The 23,248-nt window shown below is 35.4% G+C and overlaps 1 protein-coding gene across 7 annotated transcripts in view; it reads right to left on the bottom strand.

Annotated features, from left to right (window-relative positions):
- Nucleotides 1-23,248, bottom strand: part of LOC125231467 (rap1 GTPase-activating protein 1) — a 359,035-nt gene that overhangs the window by 115,299 nt on the left and 220,488 nt on the right. Inside the window, exon 1 of one of the 7 annotated variants that reach the window (XM_048136945.1) lies at nt 7,548-7,804. The exons of the other annotated variants lie outside the window; for them this stretch is intronic. Within the exon in view, the coding sequence (XP_047992902.1) occupies nt 7,548-7,700 (153 nt within the window). The 5' untranslated portion in view covers nt 7,701-7,804. Of the gene's footprint in view, nt 1-7,547; nt 7,805-23,248 lie in introns of those variants that run through there. 7 annotated transcript variants of the gene reach the window in all.

The following is a 23,248-nucleotide window of genomic DNA, read 5'->3' as shown; positions in this document are numbered from 1 at the left end:
GCCATAAATGAAAGCCGTATAACCTTAGTACGGTTCAAGCCCGTATTACTGGCTCCAGACTGATTCCGTATTCCCCTACATCATAAAACTGCATATACCGTTTTATTTTCTCCCTTAAAGGAACACGAATTGGCATAAGCCGTACAGGGTACCTAGGCAACACCACAATCGTTTACGCTTTGCAAGCTAGCCCTCCCTATCGCTCTTGTAGTGGCCACGGAGCCAGACTGCATTTCAATCGCCACGTAGTGTCAACGATTGTCATTTCGGCTAAGCCCTCAGGGCCAGCAAAGTCGATTCTCGTTTCGAAAAGCGCCTTCGGTGCAGCGGAGATGTAAGCCGCGTCTGAATATATCAGAATATCTTCGACTTATCTCGCTGCTGTACAGATATCTCTAGACAGATTTATTCACGACTGATTTGCTGATATGCCACTGAAACTTAAAGTGAACATTTCTATGAACCATTCTTTGCTAACGCGAATTTAGAGAATTCAATAAGTTTATCTGCAAAAACGTCAGATACAGGATTTCATTCAGAAGTATTGTTTGTGTGTACTTGTACCTCCGCAAAGAGGGATCTAACAAAGCGTTTATTAATATTAGTGAAGCCATTTGGACTGAAAAATACAGAGTGGGGCCTGTAACAAAGGCGAATAATTGAACTCTAGGCTATTCTCCTTATACTGATCAACATTTGTTCAGCGACTTTTAAAAATAACTTGTATTTTGATTTTTATCACCCTTGAAAGTTTTTTCTAAGAGGTAATGTATTGCGAATTCTGTTGAGTCTAAAGTGTGACAACTGTGACAGACAACGTCAATGACAACAATAATGGCGTACATTGAAGCTAATATTTATTTTGTATGAAAAATTAAAAAGTTAAAGACTTCATAATTTTTAAAAGTCACTGAACAAATGTTGATCAGTATAAGGAGAATAGCCTACCGTTCAATTCTTCGCCTTTGTTACAGGCCCCACTCTGTATAATTAGTCCTTTTTTACAAGTAAAAAAACAAAGTGAGTGTCAGTAGTTTAGACTGAAAATCTTCTACCAACTTTACCTATTATAAAATATTTCTGATCAAGCTACATAACACTGAACTGATTTCGCGCCACTCTTTCATTAACCAAGCAAATTGGTTCCACTGGCTGCCAGTGCCAATGAACTAATCAGACCAATCAGTGGAATATTGTGGTGATTTTGTAATAACATGAGTACCCGTTAATCAGCGGGTGCTTATTAAAATTATCAACGTTACACGCAGAACGGTACTGCAGGATTTAATTAACTGGCAAGAATTGTATGCATCGTGAAACGGCAAAATGTATTGACGTCACCTGTTTGGGATTAGGGCCTTCCTTTGAGCAGTGTATGTAAAAATAATTTGAGTTCTTTTATGTTAATATTGTTGCTGTCAAAGCAAACAATCAATGAAAAATTCCTCAGTGATAGTGCTGCAACACCCCGTACCTAAGTAACACATTAAAGACGGTTCCCATTTCAAAAAATATTGTATGAAATGGGCAACCTCACCTATATGTGTCACTTGGGCGGTATCCCCCGTGATTTGGAGAGGCCATTAATTTTTGAGAGTCAAATTTAGGCGTTTTTAGCGAGTATTACTTATTTAATAACTGTCCGTAGCATGTCTATTTATGCTTAAGCCACTTCTGGATGAGATTAGCCCAGAACCGGGATAAGTGGCGTACACGAAGGGAGGCCTATGCTCAGCAGTGGGCGATTAATGGCTGAAATGATGATGATGATGATGCTTAAGCCAAGTATGTAGCACGTTTCAATGACACCAAACACTAAGCTTCATCAAGGTTTCGCCATCCATTGTAATGTAACGGTTAGATTCCCAGGCAAAAACTAACCTATTGATGAGCTTGAGTATTGCCATGGTATTGTGTTAAGAATGTGAGAACAATCAAGTTAAGGTCGTGGTTTTATCTTTGTGGTCATGAAATAAGTGGCCATTGTTTTAGTATTAAGCAGTAACCTATTATTAAACCTCTAAATTTGATGGTTCATTAAGAGGTTGGTATAACCCTGATGTGTTGGTACAACTCTAGAAACGGTGACTCTGAAGTATGAAATAACGTTATTCCTGGCAGCTTTATCGTTTTCTAGTGGCCTATAATAAGATATTTCTACGCTCCTACGTTATTTAGTTGTGATATGATGGTTGCATGGAAGGAAAACTAATAGAAATAGAAATGTATTTTTATTCATTTTACATAAAAGACACAACAAATACAGATCAACAACAGAGAATTTTTACAAAGTGTCACTGTGGTAAGATCACATAGTATAATTACTGTGTGTACTATTTTTTTAGCCAACCTATTTGCAAAGTGTCACTGTGAGATTATCTTCATATCAACGAAATAACGTATCATGGAAGAGATTCTTTATTTTCTACTATAGCTATTTATATTGAACTGTGGCCTTAATAAAAAATGTGTAAACCATGTTGTGAGGCTGTAACATCAATCTGATTAAAAACAAATAGCAGGCTGATTAATATTACTATAATAGATAATGTCCTCTATGCGTGATTCGTCATGTGTGGTGTCGAACAATGGTTAGCCAAGTTCCTGGTGCATTGTTGCATTAATACGTCCATTAATGTCTTCGACGCTTGTGGTTGATTGTAATAAGGGTTTGATTACCATACGTCAATTTGCATGTCGATTAGGACGTGTTGATTGTAATGGTGGCCTAATTTGCTACTTGTTCAAGTCAGGCTCGTGGTGTGAGGTATTAGATGAGCTAGAAAACTTGTAATGTTCGTTATATGGAGATTTTTTATTGTAACTAGGGCAGAAAGTAAATATAAAGTAGTAAATTCATCTGACATACCTGTACAAACTTGTTAATATTCCTGTTGCATATAGCTTGCATTTCTGATGACGAAATATGAATGGATTAGTTTTAAATGATATTTATTTATTAATTGTAATGCTATATACCTCTATAACTATACATATCAATTAAAATTAGAATATTATACTTATTTTTTAGGAAAGCGTTACTACCATATAAGAAAACTGAGGCATGAGTTACCACTGTAAATAAAACACCTCTCTTAATCTTGAATAGTAGCGAGTGTTTAGTGTTTACTAGCCGATTAAGTATTCAGAAGAGCTTTTAGATTTCATTTACCCAGTTTCCAACATATAAACTGCACACTTCATGCAATTAAGCATAACAAAGTATTTAAACTCCACAGTTACGAACTTTGATAGGCAGTAAAAATAACGTTAAGCGAGAACCAAGCGTTAACACTCGCGTTTCTCACGTCATAACTAAAACAAACAATAGATATCTTACGATCAAAGCCATTAAATGTTAAAAAGATCAACAAAAACGGCCAATTTTGAGTCCGAGACACAATTATCGACACGAATGGATCTTCGTTTTTAGGTCGTTATGAGCGTATACGCACGCGATGTCAATAACGTTACTACAAAGAGTTATTGACACTAATATATTAAGGTGTTAACTGTTGATTGATGTAACTACATTTTAAATTTTATTATAAATCGAGTAAGTACTTAGTGTTAGGTATATTTGTTTAATGTTAAAAATATCAACAATAACGGCCAATTTTGAGTACGAGACACAATTATCAGCACTAACTCATCTTCATTTTTAGGCCGTTATTAGGACCGTTACGCACGCGATGTCAATAACGTTACTGCAGGGATTAGAATGTTAAGGTGTTAACTGTTGAACGATGTCACAGGATTCCTGATTTGATTTTAATTTTTACTTTTTTGTCCACAATCAATAGAAGTAGATTTGTCAGAACGTATTAAAGGCGACCTGTCTGCTCGTTTGCCTCCTATCCCATAAAAAAAAAAAAAAAAACATTTGTCTCTGTTTTCTGAACATTCCTGAAACGCAAAGTAATGTTAAATCCGTATAACAAAAAACTATTCATGTTCTAAAGAGATCATTTCATAAACATTTGTATTAGCTAACGCTCCAAAAAATATTTAGTCGTCTCTAAAACACCGTTAAACAGTCGTGTGATTACCTATATTATGGAAAAAGCTTTTAGTTAAGTTATTATTAATAACATGTCTAATGAAAAATGTGGTGTTGCTATTTGACTTAATTTTAAGGTAATATTTCATGTTACTTCTGGAAGCTTTCATAAAACATTTATTTAAGTATTATTATGTTGCGTTAAGCATAACCAAACAGTAAAACTCAAAAACAAAGCCGAGTAATTGTGCTATGAAATATGATTGTCAGACAGATATTGATTTTCAAATTGGTTCACTATCGTGAATAATGGACAGACAACAGTTTGGCCTTTGGCTGGCCTATTATATATGTCATTATCATAAAGGCCAATTTAGCCAGCAATAGGCCAATATGATTGGATAATTGAATGAAGTAAGAACGGACAGGTGGGACGGTTGTCACTTAATGAAATCGAGAAATAATTCCATACAGAAAATAAATTCATTATTTAGTACTCGTATTGACTTGAGGTCAGCAATGTCAGAATACATACTTCACGAAACAAACTATGTGGCATCTTCAAGCAAACTTACCACATCGTTGAAATAAGTGAAAATATTCTATTTTGTCTTAAAAACGTCACATACGAGTATAACCCTAGAAACGTTATATTTTATATACCGCAATTGTTACCGGATTCCATAATAAACAAATCATGTATTTTCTGGAATAAATAAGGTAAAATCTGCGAGACTGAGTTATCGACAAATAATTATTAATTAAGTCAAAACATCATTAAGCCATTGCGACCCACTAAAAGCTAAATATTATGTTATTATTTTTAAAAAGTATAAATGTGGATTAAATTGCGTCGTAAACTTAGCCTTTTATTGACTAGTAAACACATTCACTTATATAATCATTATTTTTGTTATGCACCTACAACTGCAGTCACAAATATGTGTTCAGTAGCAAGTATTTTTAAAAGTCTTGTTAAATCCTTTCCAAACAATAGAGATTTGCCAGCAATTGTCAGTGAAGTTGCGCTAGATGTAGATATATTTTGACTTTTTGACTTGCGCACGAGAAAGCAAGTTGTGCTAGAACGCGACAGGTAGAAATGGCTATACATTTATACAAGTGTAGAAAGAGACAGGTAGTGTACTCGTCATACATTGGCAGCGCACGCACACAATTTTTACAATTTTGGCCGTCAGTTGGACAAGAACAGCTGTCGAAACACCTGCGCGCAACTGTCGTTATGGCAACCAAATACAAAACACACCTTTTGGCCGGCCATATGGTCGTGTTGTGCGAAATCAGCTTTTGAATACACAAATAAGACCCACTAATAAAATATAATCGACATTTATGCATATTCGAGCATAAAGGACGCTTAGGGTCCATTTACACGGTGCGAGAACTCGCATGCGAGTTTCAGTACATGGCGGTATTTGATTGGAGTGCTGAATAACATTTGTTGTTTTAAATTTGTACGCCTACTTTTAATGCTTACTGTGCAATTTGAACACCTACGCAACAACACAAGATACATGAATTAGAAAAGTGTGAAAGAAATGAAAAAAAAAAAACGATTGTTACTTGCTTTTATATTATCCCTGCAAATGGACTTATTTCTATAAGTCAATAGAGGTTATTTTTATCTATGTCTGTCTAGAGAAATAAACCTTGTTGACATATAAAATAAGTCCTTTTGAAAGACCTCCTCAATTGTCTATAGATTACCGACATTTTTACCCACATTAGTAGTATACTAACTAGCACAATAACGAATGCCATAAACGGGAAAGAAAGTCCCTTTTATCGTATAAAACGAAGGTCAAACCTTGTGCCACTTGAACCATATCAGCGCGATGAACTCCCCGTTTTGTCAGCTCTTATCGATCACACCTTTGTACTATCTACTACAAATGCCTATTGAAAATGGTGGGCCTACCGATGATATAAATGTTTCTTTACTCCGTTTAAGCTGTAGTAGGTGTGGGCGGGACAGATGCTGGCTATAAGAACTTTCGTGGTAGGCCCTCAGACTTGGATGAAAAGATCTACTGACACCGAGTAAGGAAAAAAAAATGAGATGAACTGTACATATGGTGGATTCAGAAGAATTCTACTAATAACTATATGGCGCGTTAGAATTAGAACTATTGAAATTTAAAAGTTGACACTGACTGTTGAATACGTGAATTACAAGTAGCTTAGAATACTGGGACAGTAAAACTAGTTAGCTGTATAGTTATTATATTAATATGAATGCGGCATGGAATACAATAAGACATGGTGAACATATATTAGGTGGGTGAGGGTATTTCCTGAGGTACAAATATGTAGTTAATGTAAAACGGTTTATTTCCAAATGCGGTCAGTTTCATTGACGTCAAATTTGTACATTTATATTACGGATGTAATAAGTAAAGAATTTATGGAAACATTTGGTACCTATTCTACAAGTATTTACACACTTACATAAATATATTGTCTACACCAAAACAATAATAAAACAAAAATAAACAATAAAAAAAAATGCCTTTAATTTTTTTAATGGTGAAAAATCATATTATAATGCTTTAAAGCGCGAAAGTTTGACACTTTCAAACATCTTAGTCTAAAAGAAAATACTAGTATTTTCACTAGTAAGTAAAATTGAGCATTTCACACCTAACTACGATACGCGTTAATTACATAGCCATAAAAATGCACTCAAGAAGCGATAAGGCACGTAATTGTAACCGGTTCCAACAGGGTTCTCACGAACTTATTAAAAAAATTCGTACCTACATTTCACCGGAGGTATTCGTTATTTGAAGAAAACGCGTCGTCAACCCTAAATTGTTACCTTCGTAGATGCCACGCGACACTGAAATTAAGCTCCTCGTGTAAAATTAAAGTCTTATCCTTAGGGCCCATTCGATTTTAGTTACATTGCGGACTGTTGATTTGAGAATTCAGGACACCAATCAAATACCGCAATGTAATGGAAATCGCATGCGAGTTGACATAATTCCATTTAGATATATTTACATTAGTCTGCGTAAATTAAATAGCATTCACTTTCCAAGTTTCCAAATAGCATGAATAAAAACGAATAATCTACTTCATATCCGTTGTTTATCCAATAAGAAGATGTGTAGTGTGAACATTTTATTAGAGTTTAGTTTATATGGTCAGAAAATTTTATTGTAATATACCCAAAAGTAAGCAACAGATGAATCTTTTGGCTATTGTATAAGAGAACATACCGATTACCTATATTTACTAAAATGAGACTTACGTAAAAAGGTACGGACACATGTCAATATTGGAATAAGGAATAATCTGAACGGAAGGATTGTCCGACCGGACCACTAAATCCCTACCAAAATAAATGGCGTAATCAGTTAGTCCACAGATAAGATTCGATCAATTTCAAGGGCGCGCGGACACTGTTTTTGCGCGTCATTTCACTGCTACTACTAGTACTAACTATCACACTTTTCCATTCATCTAAAATAATAAAGGAATCGCAAACAATTACGGAAAAATAAAATACTAATAAAGAACTTACATCTTCTTTAGAACCAGAACTTCCTGATGAAGGAGGTGAAATAGGAGAATCAGCAGACGAAGTAGTTGAATTCCTTTTCTTCTTATGCAACTTCTTCATAATACCCTCCACAATCGTCGGCAAGGATTGCCTTCGCGGATAATTCACCTCCATTTTAGCGCGAAAACGTCCGGTCCGCTCAAACAACCACCATCACTACCTTATCAATGCACTACACTGTTGTTATCAATAAAAATAATACAGCCATACGTGTGTTCAGGTCGGTTTGTCAAAGGGAAATGATGGGCTGAAAACAGCATGCTCGCTCGTCAAGCGCCAAACCAAATACCAACAGGAAAAGAGGTGATGATAACAGGAAATTTACATATTTATTGCTGAACTACTGTGTCAAGAAGCTGAATTTACATAAGAATTTAACTACTGAAGGCTTTTTTGCGTTTTGAAGGAGTTCACTAAAATTACCCAAGTAACTGGATTAAACATTTCTGAATTTAGTACTGTTAAGTTGTATTTGTTCAGTATTTTAGTATTTTTTATAAAAACAGAAACAGCACTATCGTGCAAAATGCAATAAGCACCAACAGAACAGTGAGAAATCTGATATTTAGAAACACAGAAATTGGGTCGTTTTAAATAACGCAGCATAAACAACTATAAAGCAAACTTTAGAAATATCCCACTAATCTAAATGAGTTTATATAAACGAAATAAGAAAAGGAACCCTACACTCATTATCTCTCCAATCTAAACATTCCCGACACCTCACTAAAATAAAGGGATTAAGTAAAAAATTGGAAAGAAATTCAAACAGAACATAATGATATTGGTACAAAGCTCAAAATTGCTCGAATGTCGAAAGCCGGCTCGAATTTAAAAGCAAAGCAAAGTCTACACACGGATTTCCACTTGTCTCCGCAAGGAAAGTTAATGAATAGGGGAAAAGTCCGAGACCACGAGGTTATTTGAAACAAAAGACTAATGTTCTGCGTTAAAAAACAACAGAGTAACGCGGAATGACCTCCCGGAGAGTGCCCGAGTGAGGGCAAAAAATAAACTTAAGTGTTTTGTTGAGGACGAAAATTTGTAGCCGGAAAATATTTGCAGTATGTGTAAACAGGGGCGCGATTCATGGCTGCTAACCTATATTTGAACTGAGAGTAAACATTGAACACCAACGGTTTGTATAATGCCAATGACCTCGATTTTTGATTTTGAAATATGGATCATATACAAATTGTCATAACAAGCATGTTACTTCATCAAAAAGCAATATTCGTAGATTCACGGAAAACGTTTATAAATGATCTTTGAATAAAACATTATTCCGAAAGTTACACCGTTTCATTATTTTCACCTAAATTACAGTCCCCACAGGTTTCTGAGTAATAGATCGAACTTGAGGTAGAGGTAGCTCGCTGAATATTATATTAGCAACATCCATATGGGAGTTTCGTGGCTAACAGAGTTTCCGAAATTTCACACCTCTTACAAGTTTAATCCTTGAAGGATTATTAAATCAAAAGCCAGATTTAATTATGTGAGGAAATCAAAATTACATTGATGGAAAGTTTCATGACAAAATGGTAGAAATATTTTATTTGTAAAACGGTTTAAACGGCAGAAATGTTTCAAAAATTTTATTCTCACGTTTTCTATGAAACAGCAAGTCTTTGGCCCCATAGTAAAGATTATTCAATGTGACCTACATATCCAATCCACCCTTCAGAGTAGGTACATACTCATATTTAACGTAGCGAAATATCCTGTACAAAAAAGTGATAGTTATGCAAACAGATACAATAGTATTTTATACAATCGTGATATAATACGAAGCTTGCTGAGTGGCCTAATAGTACGGTACGAGAGTGAAAAGCTTAATTATATCACTATTGTATACAATACTTTTTCTATGAGTCATCATTTTCATCATCAATGGACGAAAAGTATCATCATTCAAGTTAAAATTAATGTTAATAGCGTCGTTCACCGTTGTATCAACATCGAATTACCTAGCAACCAATTTTTTGTAATAACCGTCTCTGATTGGTCGATAACGCGATAGATTAAAAAAAATGTGTTTCAGATGCAGAAAAAATTGCCAGGTATCGCAAATTAGTATAGAACTTTTACGAAGTGTAATGAAATATTATAGTTGACTAAGTGTCAAAGACAATCCAACACTGAAAAGTCGGCACATATAGTTTAGTCTGTGGTGTCCTAATTGACAGATTAAAGTCGACGAGTAGAAAAAGTCTTATTAAAGTTATACAATAACAAATATTGGTCCAGCGGGTCAAAGCTTTGTTTGTAAAACCATGCTATGTTTCGTTGAATTTGGTTACCAAAATAGGGGCGAGTACAAAGACTCAAAGGATAAAGTTGCTCCTCGGCAAAGTGGTCCGATTGAAAAGTTTGCCGAGCGGAAGCCCTTATGGCCGTGAAGTTGGCTGCGATGCACTTATGTTCTTTACAGTTCCGGTAAAACGGAGACAGGAGGGAATGGTATTAGCGATCGCTCAACCGCACTCTTTGTCCAACGTCTGAGCATGTTTTATTACTTTTTTAATTGTATCGGAAAAGTTGCCGTAAGAAAACTAAGCTATTCTTCTCGACTCGAATTATAAAGCTGCTTTAAATAAGTCGCAGGCAAGAGGTTTGAAAGAATTATTGTCTAAGAAGATTTTTATTTCACCTTAATTTTCTAGATGCCTAACCATGCTCGGAGATTGCTTCACAATAAGTTCTGCTTCAATAATCTCGGTAAGAGCGATACCCAATTCAATAACACGATTTTCACGCTTGTCTGCAATTTCAAGTCATTGTACTCACAACACTTACCCTGACCTCTAGCAGTTTGACAATTGCTATCTCTTGACTTTACCATTTGTTCGTACATCTACAGATTTACTTAGGTCGACATAATATTTATAAAGGGCATTATTACTTTACACATAAATGTACCACATGCTTGTACAAACTATAAATCTCCGACGATATTAACCATCTTCATGAACTAGTTGATACCTATAGGTTAAATATTACATGTCTCCCAAATGAATCCCCACTAGTCTTGGCAGACATCACCTCAATATCGTGCCATGTTTACGCCCGTGTCCTGACCCCTGAAATATTACACCGGCGTGCGTGAGGTGCTTCTCTAATTTTTAGACCTTACATATAAATAAGGAAGGGAATTCGAGAGGATTCAGCGTTTACGGTAATGATCGATCCTCATATATAGGTCAGTATTTTGATCTGACCTGATTTAAAAACAAGATTAATATTCCATTTCAAGTCAGGCGAATTGCATAATCAACTTGATTAAAACTGAGTCCGTCTTCAGTTCTAAGCCTTTATTTGTAATTTCAAATAAGGAAACATCTGTTTGTTTAATTTGAAGTCTGATAAACATCCAGGTTTTTCAATCGTATCTCATCAAAATATGTATCTATCTTAAGTATTTTATACAATTTAGTATGATTGAGCAACTACTCGTTCTTAGAGTTTTTACACAAAAAAAGCGCCAGGTTACAGGACAATAATATTAGTTTTAACAACGTAGGTTTTGTTAATGAGTGCTAAGCTGTATTTGAATTTTCCTGTAATATTTCAACAATTCAATCCCTCGGGTTTTCCAAACTGTCACAACGCCTATAAATAGCTAGACCGCAGCTCAGTTCCTTCTTTTGTCTTACCTCATAAATATTAATAAGCTTCTCGCCTTTCGTAAACACACCTCCAGAGACCTAACTAGGGTCTCTGAATTTATGTTTGGGTACAAGCCTGATGTGTAGAAAAATTGAACTGAGCGCCATCTATAATTCCTGGGACGCCATTTGCTGACAAGGGTCAGCTGTTATACCAAACAAATCGCGGCGTCTGCCTGACTTCACATCTTGCTTGTCTTATACATATTTATAAGGGACACGCGTCCGGCCAACTAAAAGAATTGGATGGAACATCTCAATGTTTAGTTTATGCTTGATCAAGATGAATACATGTAAGAAAGATTGGAGGAGTTCTATAAGTTGTTCGTCCTTACAAATTAAATCAGTCGAAACATAGATAAACTACATTGACAAGGCACTAGTAAGACGGAGATATTATAAACAGAGCATATCTGCCGACCAACATCTTGATAACATTTCGCGATTACTGTAAAGATACATTATCATTACAGTTAGTCATTGATATCCATGTCTTATGTCACGCTTGAACACTCATCTACTACGTAACCATAGATGGTATCATAATAAAACTACAGTTATAAAGGTGGTGTCTGAACTTGAACATCTGCAATATCTACTCTATAGTCCTTTGATAGACTAGATACGAATTATATTTTTGGGTCATTATTATTTTTGGGGTATTGAAGAAATATGTTTGCTGTATCGAAATTCAGGTATACATAAACCTAATACAATAAACCTAAAACAAAATTATGTCTCAGTTCTTTTGTGTTCTGTGAGATACGCGCAACCCGTGCAAAATATGCAATGCTTCAGTGAATGTCTTTGTCTACCGAAAGACAAAAGGACTAGCCTGCAGGAACGCAGAACCATCCTTTCAGGAAAATGATTCCAATAAAACGATTTAAAAATATTTCAGATAAGATAAGTAAAGCCTGTTTACTGAATATAACTCGAGTAAATATTTTGTTGCAATTTAGTGTCTTACCCATGTAATCTGTGTCAAATTTGATCATTCATGTCTGTCTTGTGTAATCTAAAGACATAATCACCTCGATGTTTGTCATCACGAAATTCGCCGTAATAACTTCCGAACAATTAAATGTGAATCATGCGTTCACTTTCATTCACAATCTCGCGTAAGTTCGGTATAAACTTGACCATTACTCGTCATTATCCGAGCTTTAGATACGATAGCTATACTTTAGTCTACTTTCTAATAATCCGCACTTTCGCTTTAACGTCTCTGTACATAATACCGAGTGAAAACTTAGAAAATGTAACACGTTTATCGCGAGCTCGAGCGTCTGATCGGATCATCGTCACCTTTAAACCTCGACTTCGATGACGATGACTTTCAAGCATCTCGATTATTATAATGGGATAAAGACATTTTTGGACCAGACAGGCGCAACTTGAAGAGATATTTTTATTATAATACCGAAACTTTCATGAAGGTAGGGTATTGTGTGACTTATAAAAAAATGGATACATGCGAATATGGTTTGATATTCGATACAGCAAATAGGGAAGGCCCTACAAGTCAAATAGGTGCTAACAATAATAAATTAGCTACCGATGGGACTACTTTGAGTATAAATAATAAAATACATTCATGATAAAATTTACAAATTGGACAAAATATTGACACACCGTTAATTAACATTATATATATGTTATGTGTTTCACCTGACTCCGTAAGTTATAGCCGGATTGTACCTACACAAGCGCCCGTAGAATTAAGACTGTCACCGTAAAGCATCGAAACAATGTCGGCCCGCCGGGAATGAGCCCTTTTAGCAAAATTTATTTATCGCTCTTTTAAGCCCTTTGTAAAAGTGAAATTGTAGGTACATACATAAACATGACTGTATCCATAAAATGTGTAGGCAGAGCACTTGAAAATGCTCAAATTTCAGTGTTACTGTAGCGGGTGAAAGAAAACAAAATCGTGTTATTGCAGTGACAGTCGACTTCTACGAGACTCACGGGAGGAAAGGGTTCGTGAAAATCGTGAAATCCTTAAAGAAAGTAAAATGCACGGTTGTAAAAGGTCGTTTTGCACCTACACTGACTGACACAAAACGATTGTTCTTGCGGTGACAGGTTACTTTCTACGTCGGTCAGTTCAATGCCAACGAATAATAAATTATCTTTCTACTATGACAGATCATTAGTCTCAATGAAATTAATGTACTGACATTTGACTCCTTGCTTTGCCAACTGGTAATCATGATTGTAAAATACGACGATAGCTAGCAGACACTGAGAAAAGTTTTCAAAAAACATAATTCAAATTGAGGAAGACGTACATAACAATAGTGCCAGTACGAGTAGGAGAGGTAAATATTAGTGAGACTAAGATATCGAAGTATTGAAGAAACAATAAAAAGAAGTTGTAGCAAATCTAGGTGAGTGGGCTAATCCCATTAGAGTTTTCTTTGCACTACTGGTTAGTAAAGTGTTGGTCTTATTCCAGTTAGGTATAATTTTGAGAATTGATATGACAGCGATCTAGATCCTGCCATTGACAAAGACGCGCGAATTCGACAAATCTAAACTATGAAAGTTAGGTTAGGGCACTAAGGCACGCGTCTCTGTCAATGACACAATATAATTCGGTAGGTACCTATGTCAACGATACAGATAACTGTATGTTTAAACTACATCTAATTAATCCACTGGTACACGAATATTGTAAGCACATAAAGCAATAAATTTAAGCCTTTGCACAGCAAGATTATCATCAATTACGAGCTCAGGATCAAGTAAGACATAAAACCTAGTTTAATTTCTGACATAAAGTGACCTTCACCTAGCTCGCGTGAGTTCGTTCACGAACTTCTTACATACATTTGACTACAATGTACATGTAGGTTCAAAAAACACGTGCTTTTATAATCGAAACATTATTACAGGGTTCGTAGCCGAATGGCACAAACGCTCACGAAACGAAACGCTCGTAGATATCTATCTCTATCGCTCTGGCGTACTGGCGCGACAGAGCCAGACTACCTTTCGCGGCGTTTCGTTTTCGTTTCGCGTCGCAGAAATGCCATTCGGCTACGGCAGTCATTTTTTATACACGCGTTTACAACGTATGAAATGATAAGGATTAATGAGTTGCGTGATTTGGCTTTTTCATTTTCGTGTAAGAGAAAATAATAATTTCAGGTTCAGTGAGTTTTTCATGGGCGAAGAGATATCGCATTTTATGTTATATGTAATAAATAAAAACTTAATTTCATATGGCTTTGGATAACGCCACTCAAATCGGTATACCTAATATAATTTTTTTGATTTAAACTACCATTTGCACTTCATTTAAGCTCAAGAGAATCATGATCCATGTAAGAATAATATTTATTTATTTAGGATATATAATGACTTACATATTTAGGTACTTATTGCAATTTAATATTTAGTGTCTATTTTCTTAATCCTCTCTCAAATTGGGATATACAGCCACGAACGCGTGTCGTAAGGATGCTGCTTAAATAATCTGTCATAGACGCATATTAAATTATATATTTTCTAACTTAGCGCAGCTCCGTGTAAAGAAAATAATACCAAATATCAGGAACCGTAAAGAAAGGTTTTTACAATTTCGATTATAATATAAATGAACACTATAGATATTATAAAATTACGGGTGCGTCCCACGAGATATAACGGTAATATATATAATTTCATGTTACTAACATTCAGCAGCAATACTGAACGTTAGATATAACACCAACATCAATACTTTTGTAAGAAATAACGCTGAATTGCAATAATATTAGTTTTACATAACGTTTTTTAATATAACGTTTACATTACTTAATTTCAGTTTATATACCATACACTACGTATACCGTTCACCATGCATAAAATTTCTTAATATAACGTTTACATTAGGTAATTTCAGTTTATATACCATACACTAAGTATACCGTCCACCATAAATAATATCAGTTAATATACCATACCGTTCTCCATATATAACATTTAACTGTTGCTAAGAAAGTAGGTTTAGGTTAGGTTAGAACTGCGACCCCCACACAAAACTGTTGCTAAGAAAGTAGGTTTAGGTTAGGTTAGAACTGCGACCCCCACACAAAACTGTTGCTAAGAAAGTAGGTTTAGGTTATGTTAGAACTGCGACCCCCACACAAAACTCTTTCTAAGAAAGTAGGTTTATGTTAGGTTAGAACTGCGACCCCCACACAAAACTGTTGCTACGAAAGTAGGTTTAGGTTAGGTTAGAACTGCGACCCCCACACAAAACTGTTGCTACGAAAGTAGGTTTTGGTTAGGTTAGAACTGCGACCCCCACACAAAACTGTTGCTAAGAAAGTTGGTTTAGGTTAGGTTAGAACTCTGACCCCCACACAAAACTGTTGCTAAGTAAGTAGGTTTAGGTTAGGTTAGAACTGCGACCCCCACACAAAACTGTTGCTAAGAAAGTAGGTTTAGGTTAGGTTAGAACTGCGACCCCCACACAAAACTGTTGCTAAGAAAGTAGGTTTAGGTTAGGATAGAACTGCGACCCCCACACAAAACTGTTGCTAAGAAAGTAGGTTTAGGTTAGGTTAGAACTGCGACCCCCACACAAAACTGTAGCTAAGAAAGTAGGTTTAGGTTAGGTTAGAACTGCGACCCCCACACAAATCTGTTGCTAAGAAAGTAGGTTTTGGTTAGGTTAGGTTAGGTTAGAACTGCGACCCCCACACAAAACTCTTGCTAAGAAAGTAGGTTTAGGTTAGGTTAGAACTGTGACCCCCACACAAAATTGTTGCTAAGAAAGTAGGTTTAGGTTAGGTTAGAACTGCGACCCCCACACAAAACTGTTGCTAAGAAAGTGGGTTAGGTTAGGTTATTATGCATTTCAAATCTTAGACACAGAATGAACATTACGCCTTTTGATGTTAGATTAATTGAAAAATATATGTTATTAATATTAGATATCCTAAACGTTATAAACATAGATCTTAGATATTAACAACATTACACCTTTTGATGTTAGAATAATTGATTAATATATGATATAAATATTAGGTATCCCGAACGTTATATACATTAGTCTTTATATACACTGATATTATAGAGAATAAACATTATTCACTTCGAAATTAGATGATTTGCTATTATCGATTCTGAGCATTATGTCCAGTGAACGTTATGCTGAACAAGCTTATACAAAGTGAGCGTATATGTTATAAGTAATATACGATACGTTCTTATATCTCGTATTACTTACCCTAAAATTACTTACTTAGAAATATCTTGACGTGGTTTCGTACAGAATTATGGAAGACGGTAGCACGTGAGTTTGCGTGCTGTTGTGACCGTGTTACGGTAAATTATTAAATTACTCAAATTATTCAGTTTCAGTTTTCTAGCAAAACATTTCTTCGAAAATAGGCTAAACGTTATTATTTTAAACTATTTCTCATTTACTAAATTGCCGTACCACTTAATATTTTACCGCAATAAGGTAAGAAAATGTTTTTAGGCAAATAAAGAAAACGTCATGTACCTTGTGTAACTGCCAGTAGATACGAGTATGTCGAGCAAGAATTCATTATTACCTGTAACAAAATAAATAATAACTAAGTTAGATAATGTAATTGTATACAGTTCTCATCGTAAACTTATATATTCACATAATAAAAAGCGTACAGTTATGGCGTTAAATTAACGGATTCAAATATTCTTACATCACTATCAGGGTGAATCCACGTAAAAGTAACGTGAGTCACGGCTTCATCGAGTGTTTATTTGAACTACAGCTGCAAGTGAATGGATCTATGCATATATCGGAAAAGTAACACTTATTTAGAGAGAGATTATCATTTGAACTTGCGTCGTGAATAAATGGAACATGCCGTAAAATCGTGACTCACGTTACTCTTGCCGCGGATTGACCCACCAGGTAGATATAATTCTGTACACATTCTAAAAAACAAATAGTAGGGCAGTTATATGAACAGATTTCCAATTAAAGATTAAATACACATGCGTTTTATCGATATCCAGAAAAGTGTATATGATATTATAGTGTCTAAATGTGATCAGGAATACACTGTTAAAATCTTTCGGGTTTTCAGGCCCACGGTGTATAGTCCCCAGCAGGTCTAGCACATTGGCGCGAAAGTATCTCACCGTAAAATAAATCACACGTCTTTTTTTCCGAAATTGTTAGGGTTCCGTATCAACTAGAACCCTTATAATGTCTGTCAAGTCCGTCCGTCCGTCCGTCCGCGGATAATCTCAGTAACCGTTAGCACTAGAAAGCTGAAATTTGGTACTAATATGTATATCAGTCACGCCAACAAAGTGCAAAAATAAAAAATGGAAAAAAATGTTTTATTAGGGTACCCCCCCTACATGTAAAGTGGGGGCTGATATTTTTTTTAATTCCAACCCCAACGTGTGATATATTGTTGGATAGGTATTTAAAAATGAATAAGGGTTTACTATGATCGTTTTTTGATAATATTAATATTTTCGGAAATAATCGCTCCTAAAGGAAAAAAAGTGCGTCCCCCCCCCCTCTAACTTTTGAACCATATATTTAAAAATTATGAAAAAAATCACAATAGTAGAACTTTATAAAGACTTTCTAGGAAAATTGTTTTGAACTTGATAGGTTTAGTAGTTTTTGAGAAAAATAAGGAAAACTACGGAACCCTACACTGAGCGTGGCCCGACACGCTCTTGGCCGGTTTTTAAATTGTATTTATGACATAAGGACAAGTCTATTATGTGCTAGCCCCGTATATCTTTACAGGTTATCCTATAAATTTTATAACACGACCAAAAGAGCACTTTCAAACTTTTTATAATCTCTCCAAGTGCATTTTCTAAAATAAACAATATTTTAGGAGCATGTAAATAGACTACTCCAAAGTTTGAGTAAACATTGCGCAGGCTTCCATCGTGTCGTGATGGATAGGGAAAGTGTTCCTCGACGCTTGTTTTATTAAATTTGTTTTTGTTACTTTGAAGTTGGTATTATATTATAGCCGTTTTTTTACGGGACTAAATATTATACATATTTTGGGGAAACGATGCGTTGTCTAAACTCGTATGCATTAAAATATTTCACTAGAAGTCTGCAGGCATTCCTCATAATAAGCATGCAATATCGACGAAATAAGTAGCTACATATACCTACTTACAAATAAAATAAATCATATTCTAAATACTATTCTTACTAATGAATAATATTTCGTCCACATTGTTTGTACATATATGCTCTTGTTATTTTCAATATCCAAAGGACCAAAGATATAAATCCATGGGAACGGGTTAGGTACTTAAACCAATCCCAACCAATGTAATATCCCACTGGATAACCTTTAGTGATCAGATTTGCAAATAAAAGCAATAAAACTAAACCGCATTGAGTCCTACGCTTAGTTCCCACCTATTTCGAAAGAGCAAGTGCATTTTTACCGCCACTTTTTGTCGTTATAGCCGACATTTCGCCCTGATTTCTTCCCCGCCACGCACCGGTGCGCACCCTAGCGGTTTTATTAGCATTAGCTGACTAGGCAAGTGCATCCGTCGTGGTATCCGACGTCTAACCGATCATATGTAGAACTAAAGGGGATAGGGGTAGTTTTAACAGTCGGTGTTAAATATCACCCGGTGATATCGGCAAATAGCGTTATGGCAAAAAAATCTGTAAGGTGACGAACCCAATCATGGACAGTTTAAAGAAAAAATTCGCCAGTTTTTGATATTTCACTGACAAATGTAAAAATTCTACCGCCAATCGTGTTAAATCTTGAATGTCCTATCCTTCTTCTACATTTCAAGCGTATTGCAGAATAGATATTCCTATTGGTTTCTTCATAGTTAACAAATTAAAACTAGGTGTTTTTTCTCCAATTATGGACGGCAGTTCTCCAGTAATGGATCCCCCATTATGGACAGTGAAATAAGTTTAAAATTTTACTTTTAAAGCCAACTGATACGCAATGAGTCAATTTTATACACCATAAATACAATTAGTTTGGGTTATTTTAACATAGGATTGTTTCTTGTAAATTTTGGTTTTCTAAATTGTTCCTTGTCCATCATAGGAGGTAGGCAGTTTTTCGGGTCCAGAAATGGACACTTGCAAAATAACATCATTTCTTTATATCTTTGGAGCAACAAACTAGTATGTTTTATACCTTATCTCATGCTTAATGCAGTAAGTAAAACGCATTCAAGATTACACCGTGCGTTATTTTTTTATTATTTTATACATGAACTCATCTCTCTTAGCAATATTACTAAGAATTCGTCTTGATATTTTTTTCAGTAAACTGGTGAATTTTATCTTGTCTCCAAATCCTTCAGAAATAACCGAATTAATTGAAACTTCAAAATTAAACAGCTCTACAACTCTAGTTTATGGTACATAGCCGTCAGTTTTTAGAAACGTATTTTAGATACTTATTTTTAAGGATTTGTGTTTTTTTGTCCATAATGGCATCACCGTCCATTATGGGGTATTTTACCTTATCAAAAAAATTTGAGGCCCCAACTTCTCAGTCTTGAAAATCCGTATTTTTTTTGGTACAGCTTAATTCCCTAGTATTTTCAGAACCTAAAACATTTATTCATTACTTCATACATGTTTGATACTGGATAAAGACAATTAACTAATACATCATCCTCCTTGCGTTATCCCGGCATTTGCCACGGCTCATTGGGAGCCTCCGCTTTAACAACTAATCCTATGATTTGGCGTAGGCACTAGTTTTTACGAAAGCGACTGCCATCTGAGCTTCCAACCCGAAGGGTAAACTAGTCCTTATTGGAATTAGTCCGGTTTCCTCGCGATGTTTTCCTTCACCGAAAAGCGCCTGGTAAATATCAAATGACATTTCGCACATAAATTCCGTAAAACTCATTGGTGCGAGCCGGGGTTCGAACCCGCGACCTCCGGAACGAAAGTCGCACGTACTTGCCGCTAGGCCACCAGCGCTTCAAATACAATTAACTAATACATGTCATGTATATTCAAACTTCGTCGTACAAATGGTAATGAACGCCTGAATTACTTATTAACTCTAATAGCGGATCGAATGTGTATCGATCCCCATTCTAATGTATGTGGTGGGTTTAGAAATGGCTTCATCAAATGGAGAATAACCAAATTACTTAGAGGAGAGAAGATAGTATGAAAGATATAAAAATCTAATTATTATACCACTGTCTAAATTAAAAACCAGCAATTCATCATGAAAACTCAATGATTTCTAATAGAAAAAAGTACGCTTTGCCACCAGTGGGCTTGATCGATTTTTCTTTAGTGTGTGGGTGTGTATTTCAGACAAAAAACTAATTTCGAAGGGTTCTTATGCATAAAGCGCATTAGCGCACTATGTATTAGGACGATCGTTTCAGAATTTCATATAAAATAATTAATTAAACTTCATAAAGAGTTTCTGTTTCTGTGTTGGAATGGACGGAAAAGTCTCTCATATTAAAGGTTATGGCATATAATCTCTAGCTTTATCTGAGCAGTTTAAAAGCAAACGGTAATTTTATGTATGGAGACGCGCCTTAAGCGCCAAGATAAGCGCGATTTCAGGCAATGTCGTTGCCGGAAACGTACTCAATATATCACAAAAAACCACAAATTTACGAGTTGTTAATTCAGAAGAAACCTACTTCTCATTGTATAAGTCGAAACTAAGTGTTTTCAGAAGAAGAAATTATTAGGTACTATCAGCAGCAAAAGTCCATGGTGAAATTATGAATGAATTCATTGATAAATTCACCATGCACTTTTGCAGCTGATAATACCTATTTGTCTAGAATAATCTATAGAGATGTGGATTCATTACCATTCCACGGATTCCTTTGCTTGCATTATGATTGTTTATACAAGTGACCATGTGTGTGTACTGTATAAGATGGATTGAAAAGATAATTTTTACTATCCCACGATAGTTTTCACAACACATCGTCATTAGCGTATTCCGTAATTAGTTGTGCATGACTAAGATAGTGAGTAAGAATAAAAAGCACTTTAGTTTCACATTGGAAAGTGTGCTGGCGTGTACCGGTGTTGATGTGCGACAGTAATGGCCGGTGTGAAAACGCTTTTACAATATTCTGCGGGCAAGAAAAACTTCATGAGGAAACATACCAACATCAGAACAATGCATACTAAATAATATAAACTAGCAATACTATGACGACACAAATAAAAGTGAGTAGTAGGTATGTGATAAATAATTTTAGAAAAGTCATGTCAAATATTATGAATGAAAATATAACCAACTAGCTTTTGCGCGCGGCTTCGTCAAATATACTCCATGAAAAAGTGGGGGGGTTAGGAAGAGATAAAAAGTAGCCTATGTCACTCTCCATCCCTTCAACTACCTCCACTTAAAACAATCGTCGCTCCGTTTCTGCCGTGAAAGATGGTCAAACAAACAGACACACACACTTTCCCATTTATAAGTAATATTAGTATATGGATAATGCCTCCAAAACCCAAGGCTCCAATTAGGTTAAAATTAAATACTTATGCACCTACCTACCTACTAACGTTATTTTTTAATTTGATTATGAGTTACTGCAGACAAAAAAATGTTTCTAATGAAGTATTGGGAATAATTTTATATAATGCGATATTAATCGTCCTTTTAATGGATAAAGAAATAACTCAATTACGTTATGCTTTCTAGCGTTAAAATGTTCATTACGTAGCATGTTTCAAAGCTATTAAATACTTACTACATTGCATCGTTTCTTGCTACTGGGTAAAAACTGTAAAAAGGGCTACTGGCTAAGAAAAAAATGTTCGACCTAATAGGTATATCTATAGGTATTTGATATTGTAAAGGGCTCTACAGATTACCAATTCGCTAGACAATATCAGCAATTCTCAGAAGGTAATAGTGGCGAATAAGGGCCCATTTACACATGCAGTATTTGATTTGTGTGCTGAATTTGTATGTAACCGTAATCGAACTGAAGTCGCAGGCGACTCAGGCGAGTTCGTGCGCCGTCTAAATGAGCCTTAACTGACAGACTGTTATCGTTCGACGAACTACTTTATTACCTAATCTGTGGGCCCTTGATGAAATACTTTAGTCACTATAACATTGTACAGTCGCCAGCAGAAATTATTACACAACGAAGGCCGCACAAAATAGCTGACGATCTTATTGGTAAAGCGATAATGGTGCTCTTACAAGGACAATACAATTCCAAGCCGCTAATTAATACTTACCATTGCCGCGTTTGTTCCATACGCACCAACTAACTATGGAGCAAACGAGGCAATGGTAGGTATGTAAATTGCTTGGAATTGTGTTGCCCGTGTAAGAGCACCAGAAGTTGCAGGTGACACGTTCATGAAGTACCTGCATTCATTGACATTAAGTAAAATTGACAACCGATAGCTCCCGAATAAAATATGAACACTAATTGGGTGCGTTTAAAAAAATAGAATACGAATATCATGCAGTGTCGCCGCAAGCAATCCGTTCAAAACAAACATTGCACCGCGTATTGTGCAAAAATAATAAAACAACGGCTGAATTTTTAATTGGAACCAATTATATTCCCAAAGGCTTGTTTTACCATTACATAACTGTTAACAATTTTGCGTAACGTTAATATGGTAGTGAATTCTCATTCAATTTGTCCATTATAATAGCCTGTTTTGTATTGTTTTTACGCATCATGATGACAGTTATATTACAGTTGAATTCAATGTTAAAATCTGAATCAAACATGCAATTGAAAAAACATATTTTAAAGGTTAAATGTATGTGTTCATTCTTTCCACTTTAAATTATGTAGGTACTTAGTTCAAATAAATTGACTAATTTGTATTCTAAGGATAATTATTGTTATATCAATTGGCTAAGCCCCGCCCGAGGTAAGAGCAAGTAGGCTTGTGTTGGAATGAATCAGGCGATATATAATACAACCATTACATAGATCATCTATCATATCATATCAGAGGAAGCCTGAAAGTTAGACCGATAGTAGAAAAAGCAAGAGCGA

Source organism: Leguminivora glycinivorella, chromosome 11 (genome assembly GCF_023078275.1).
Source record: "Leguminivora glycinivorella isolate SPB_JAAS2020 chromosome 11, LegGlyc_1.1, whole genome shotgun sequence".
Lineage (NCBI taxonomy): Eukaryota > Metazoa > Arthropoda > Insecta > Lepidoptera > Tortricidae > Leguminivora > Leguminivora glycinivorella.
Note: the sequence above shows the minus strand (reverse complement) of the source record. Positions and strands in the feature narration are given on the sequence as shown.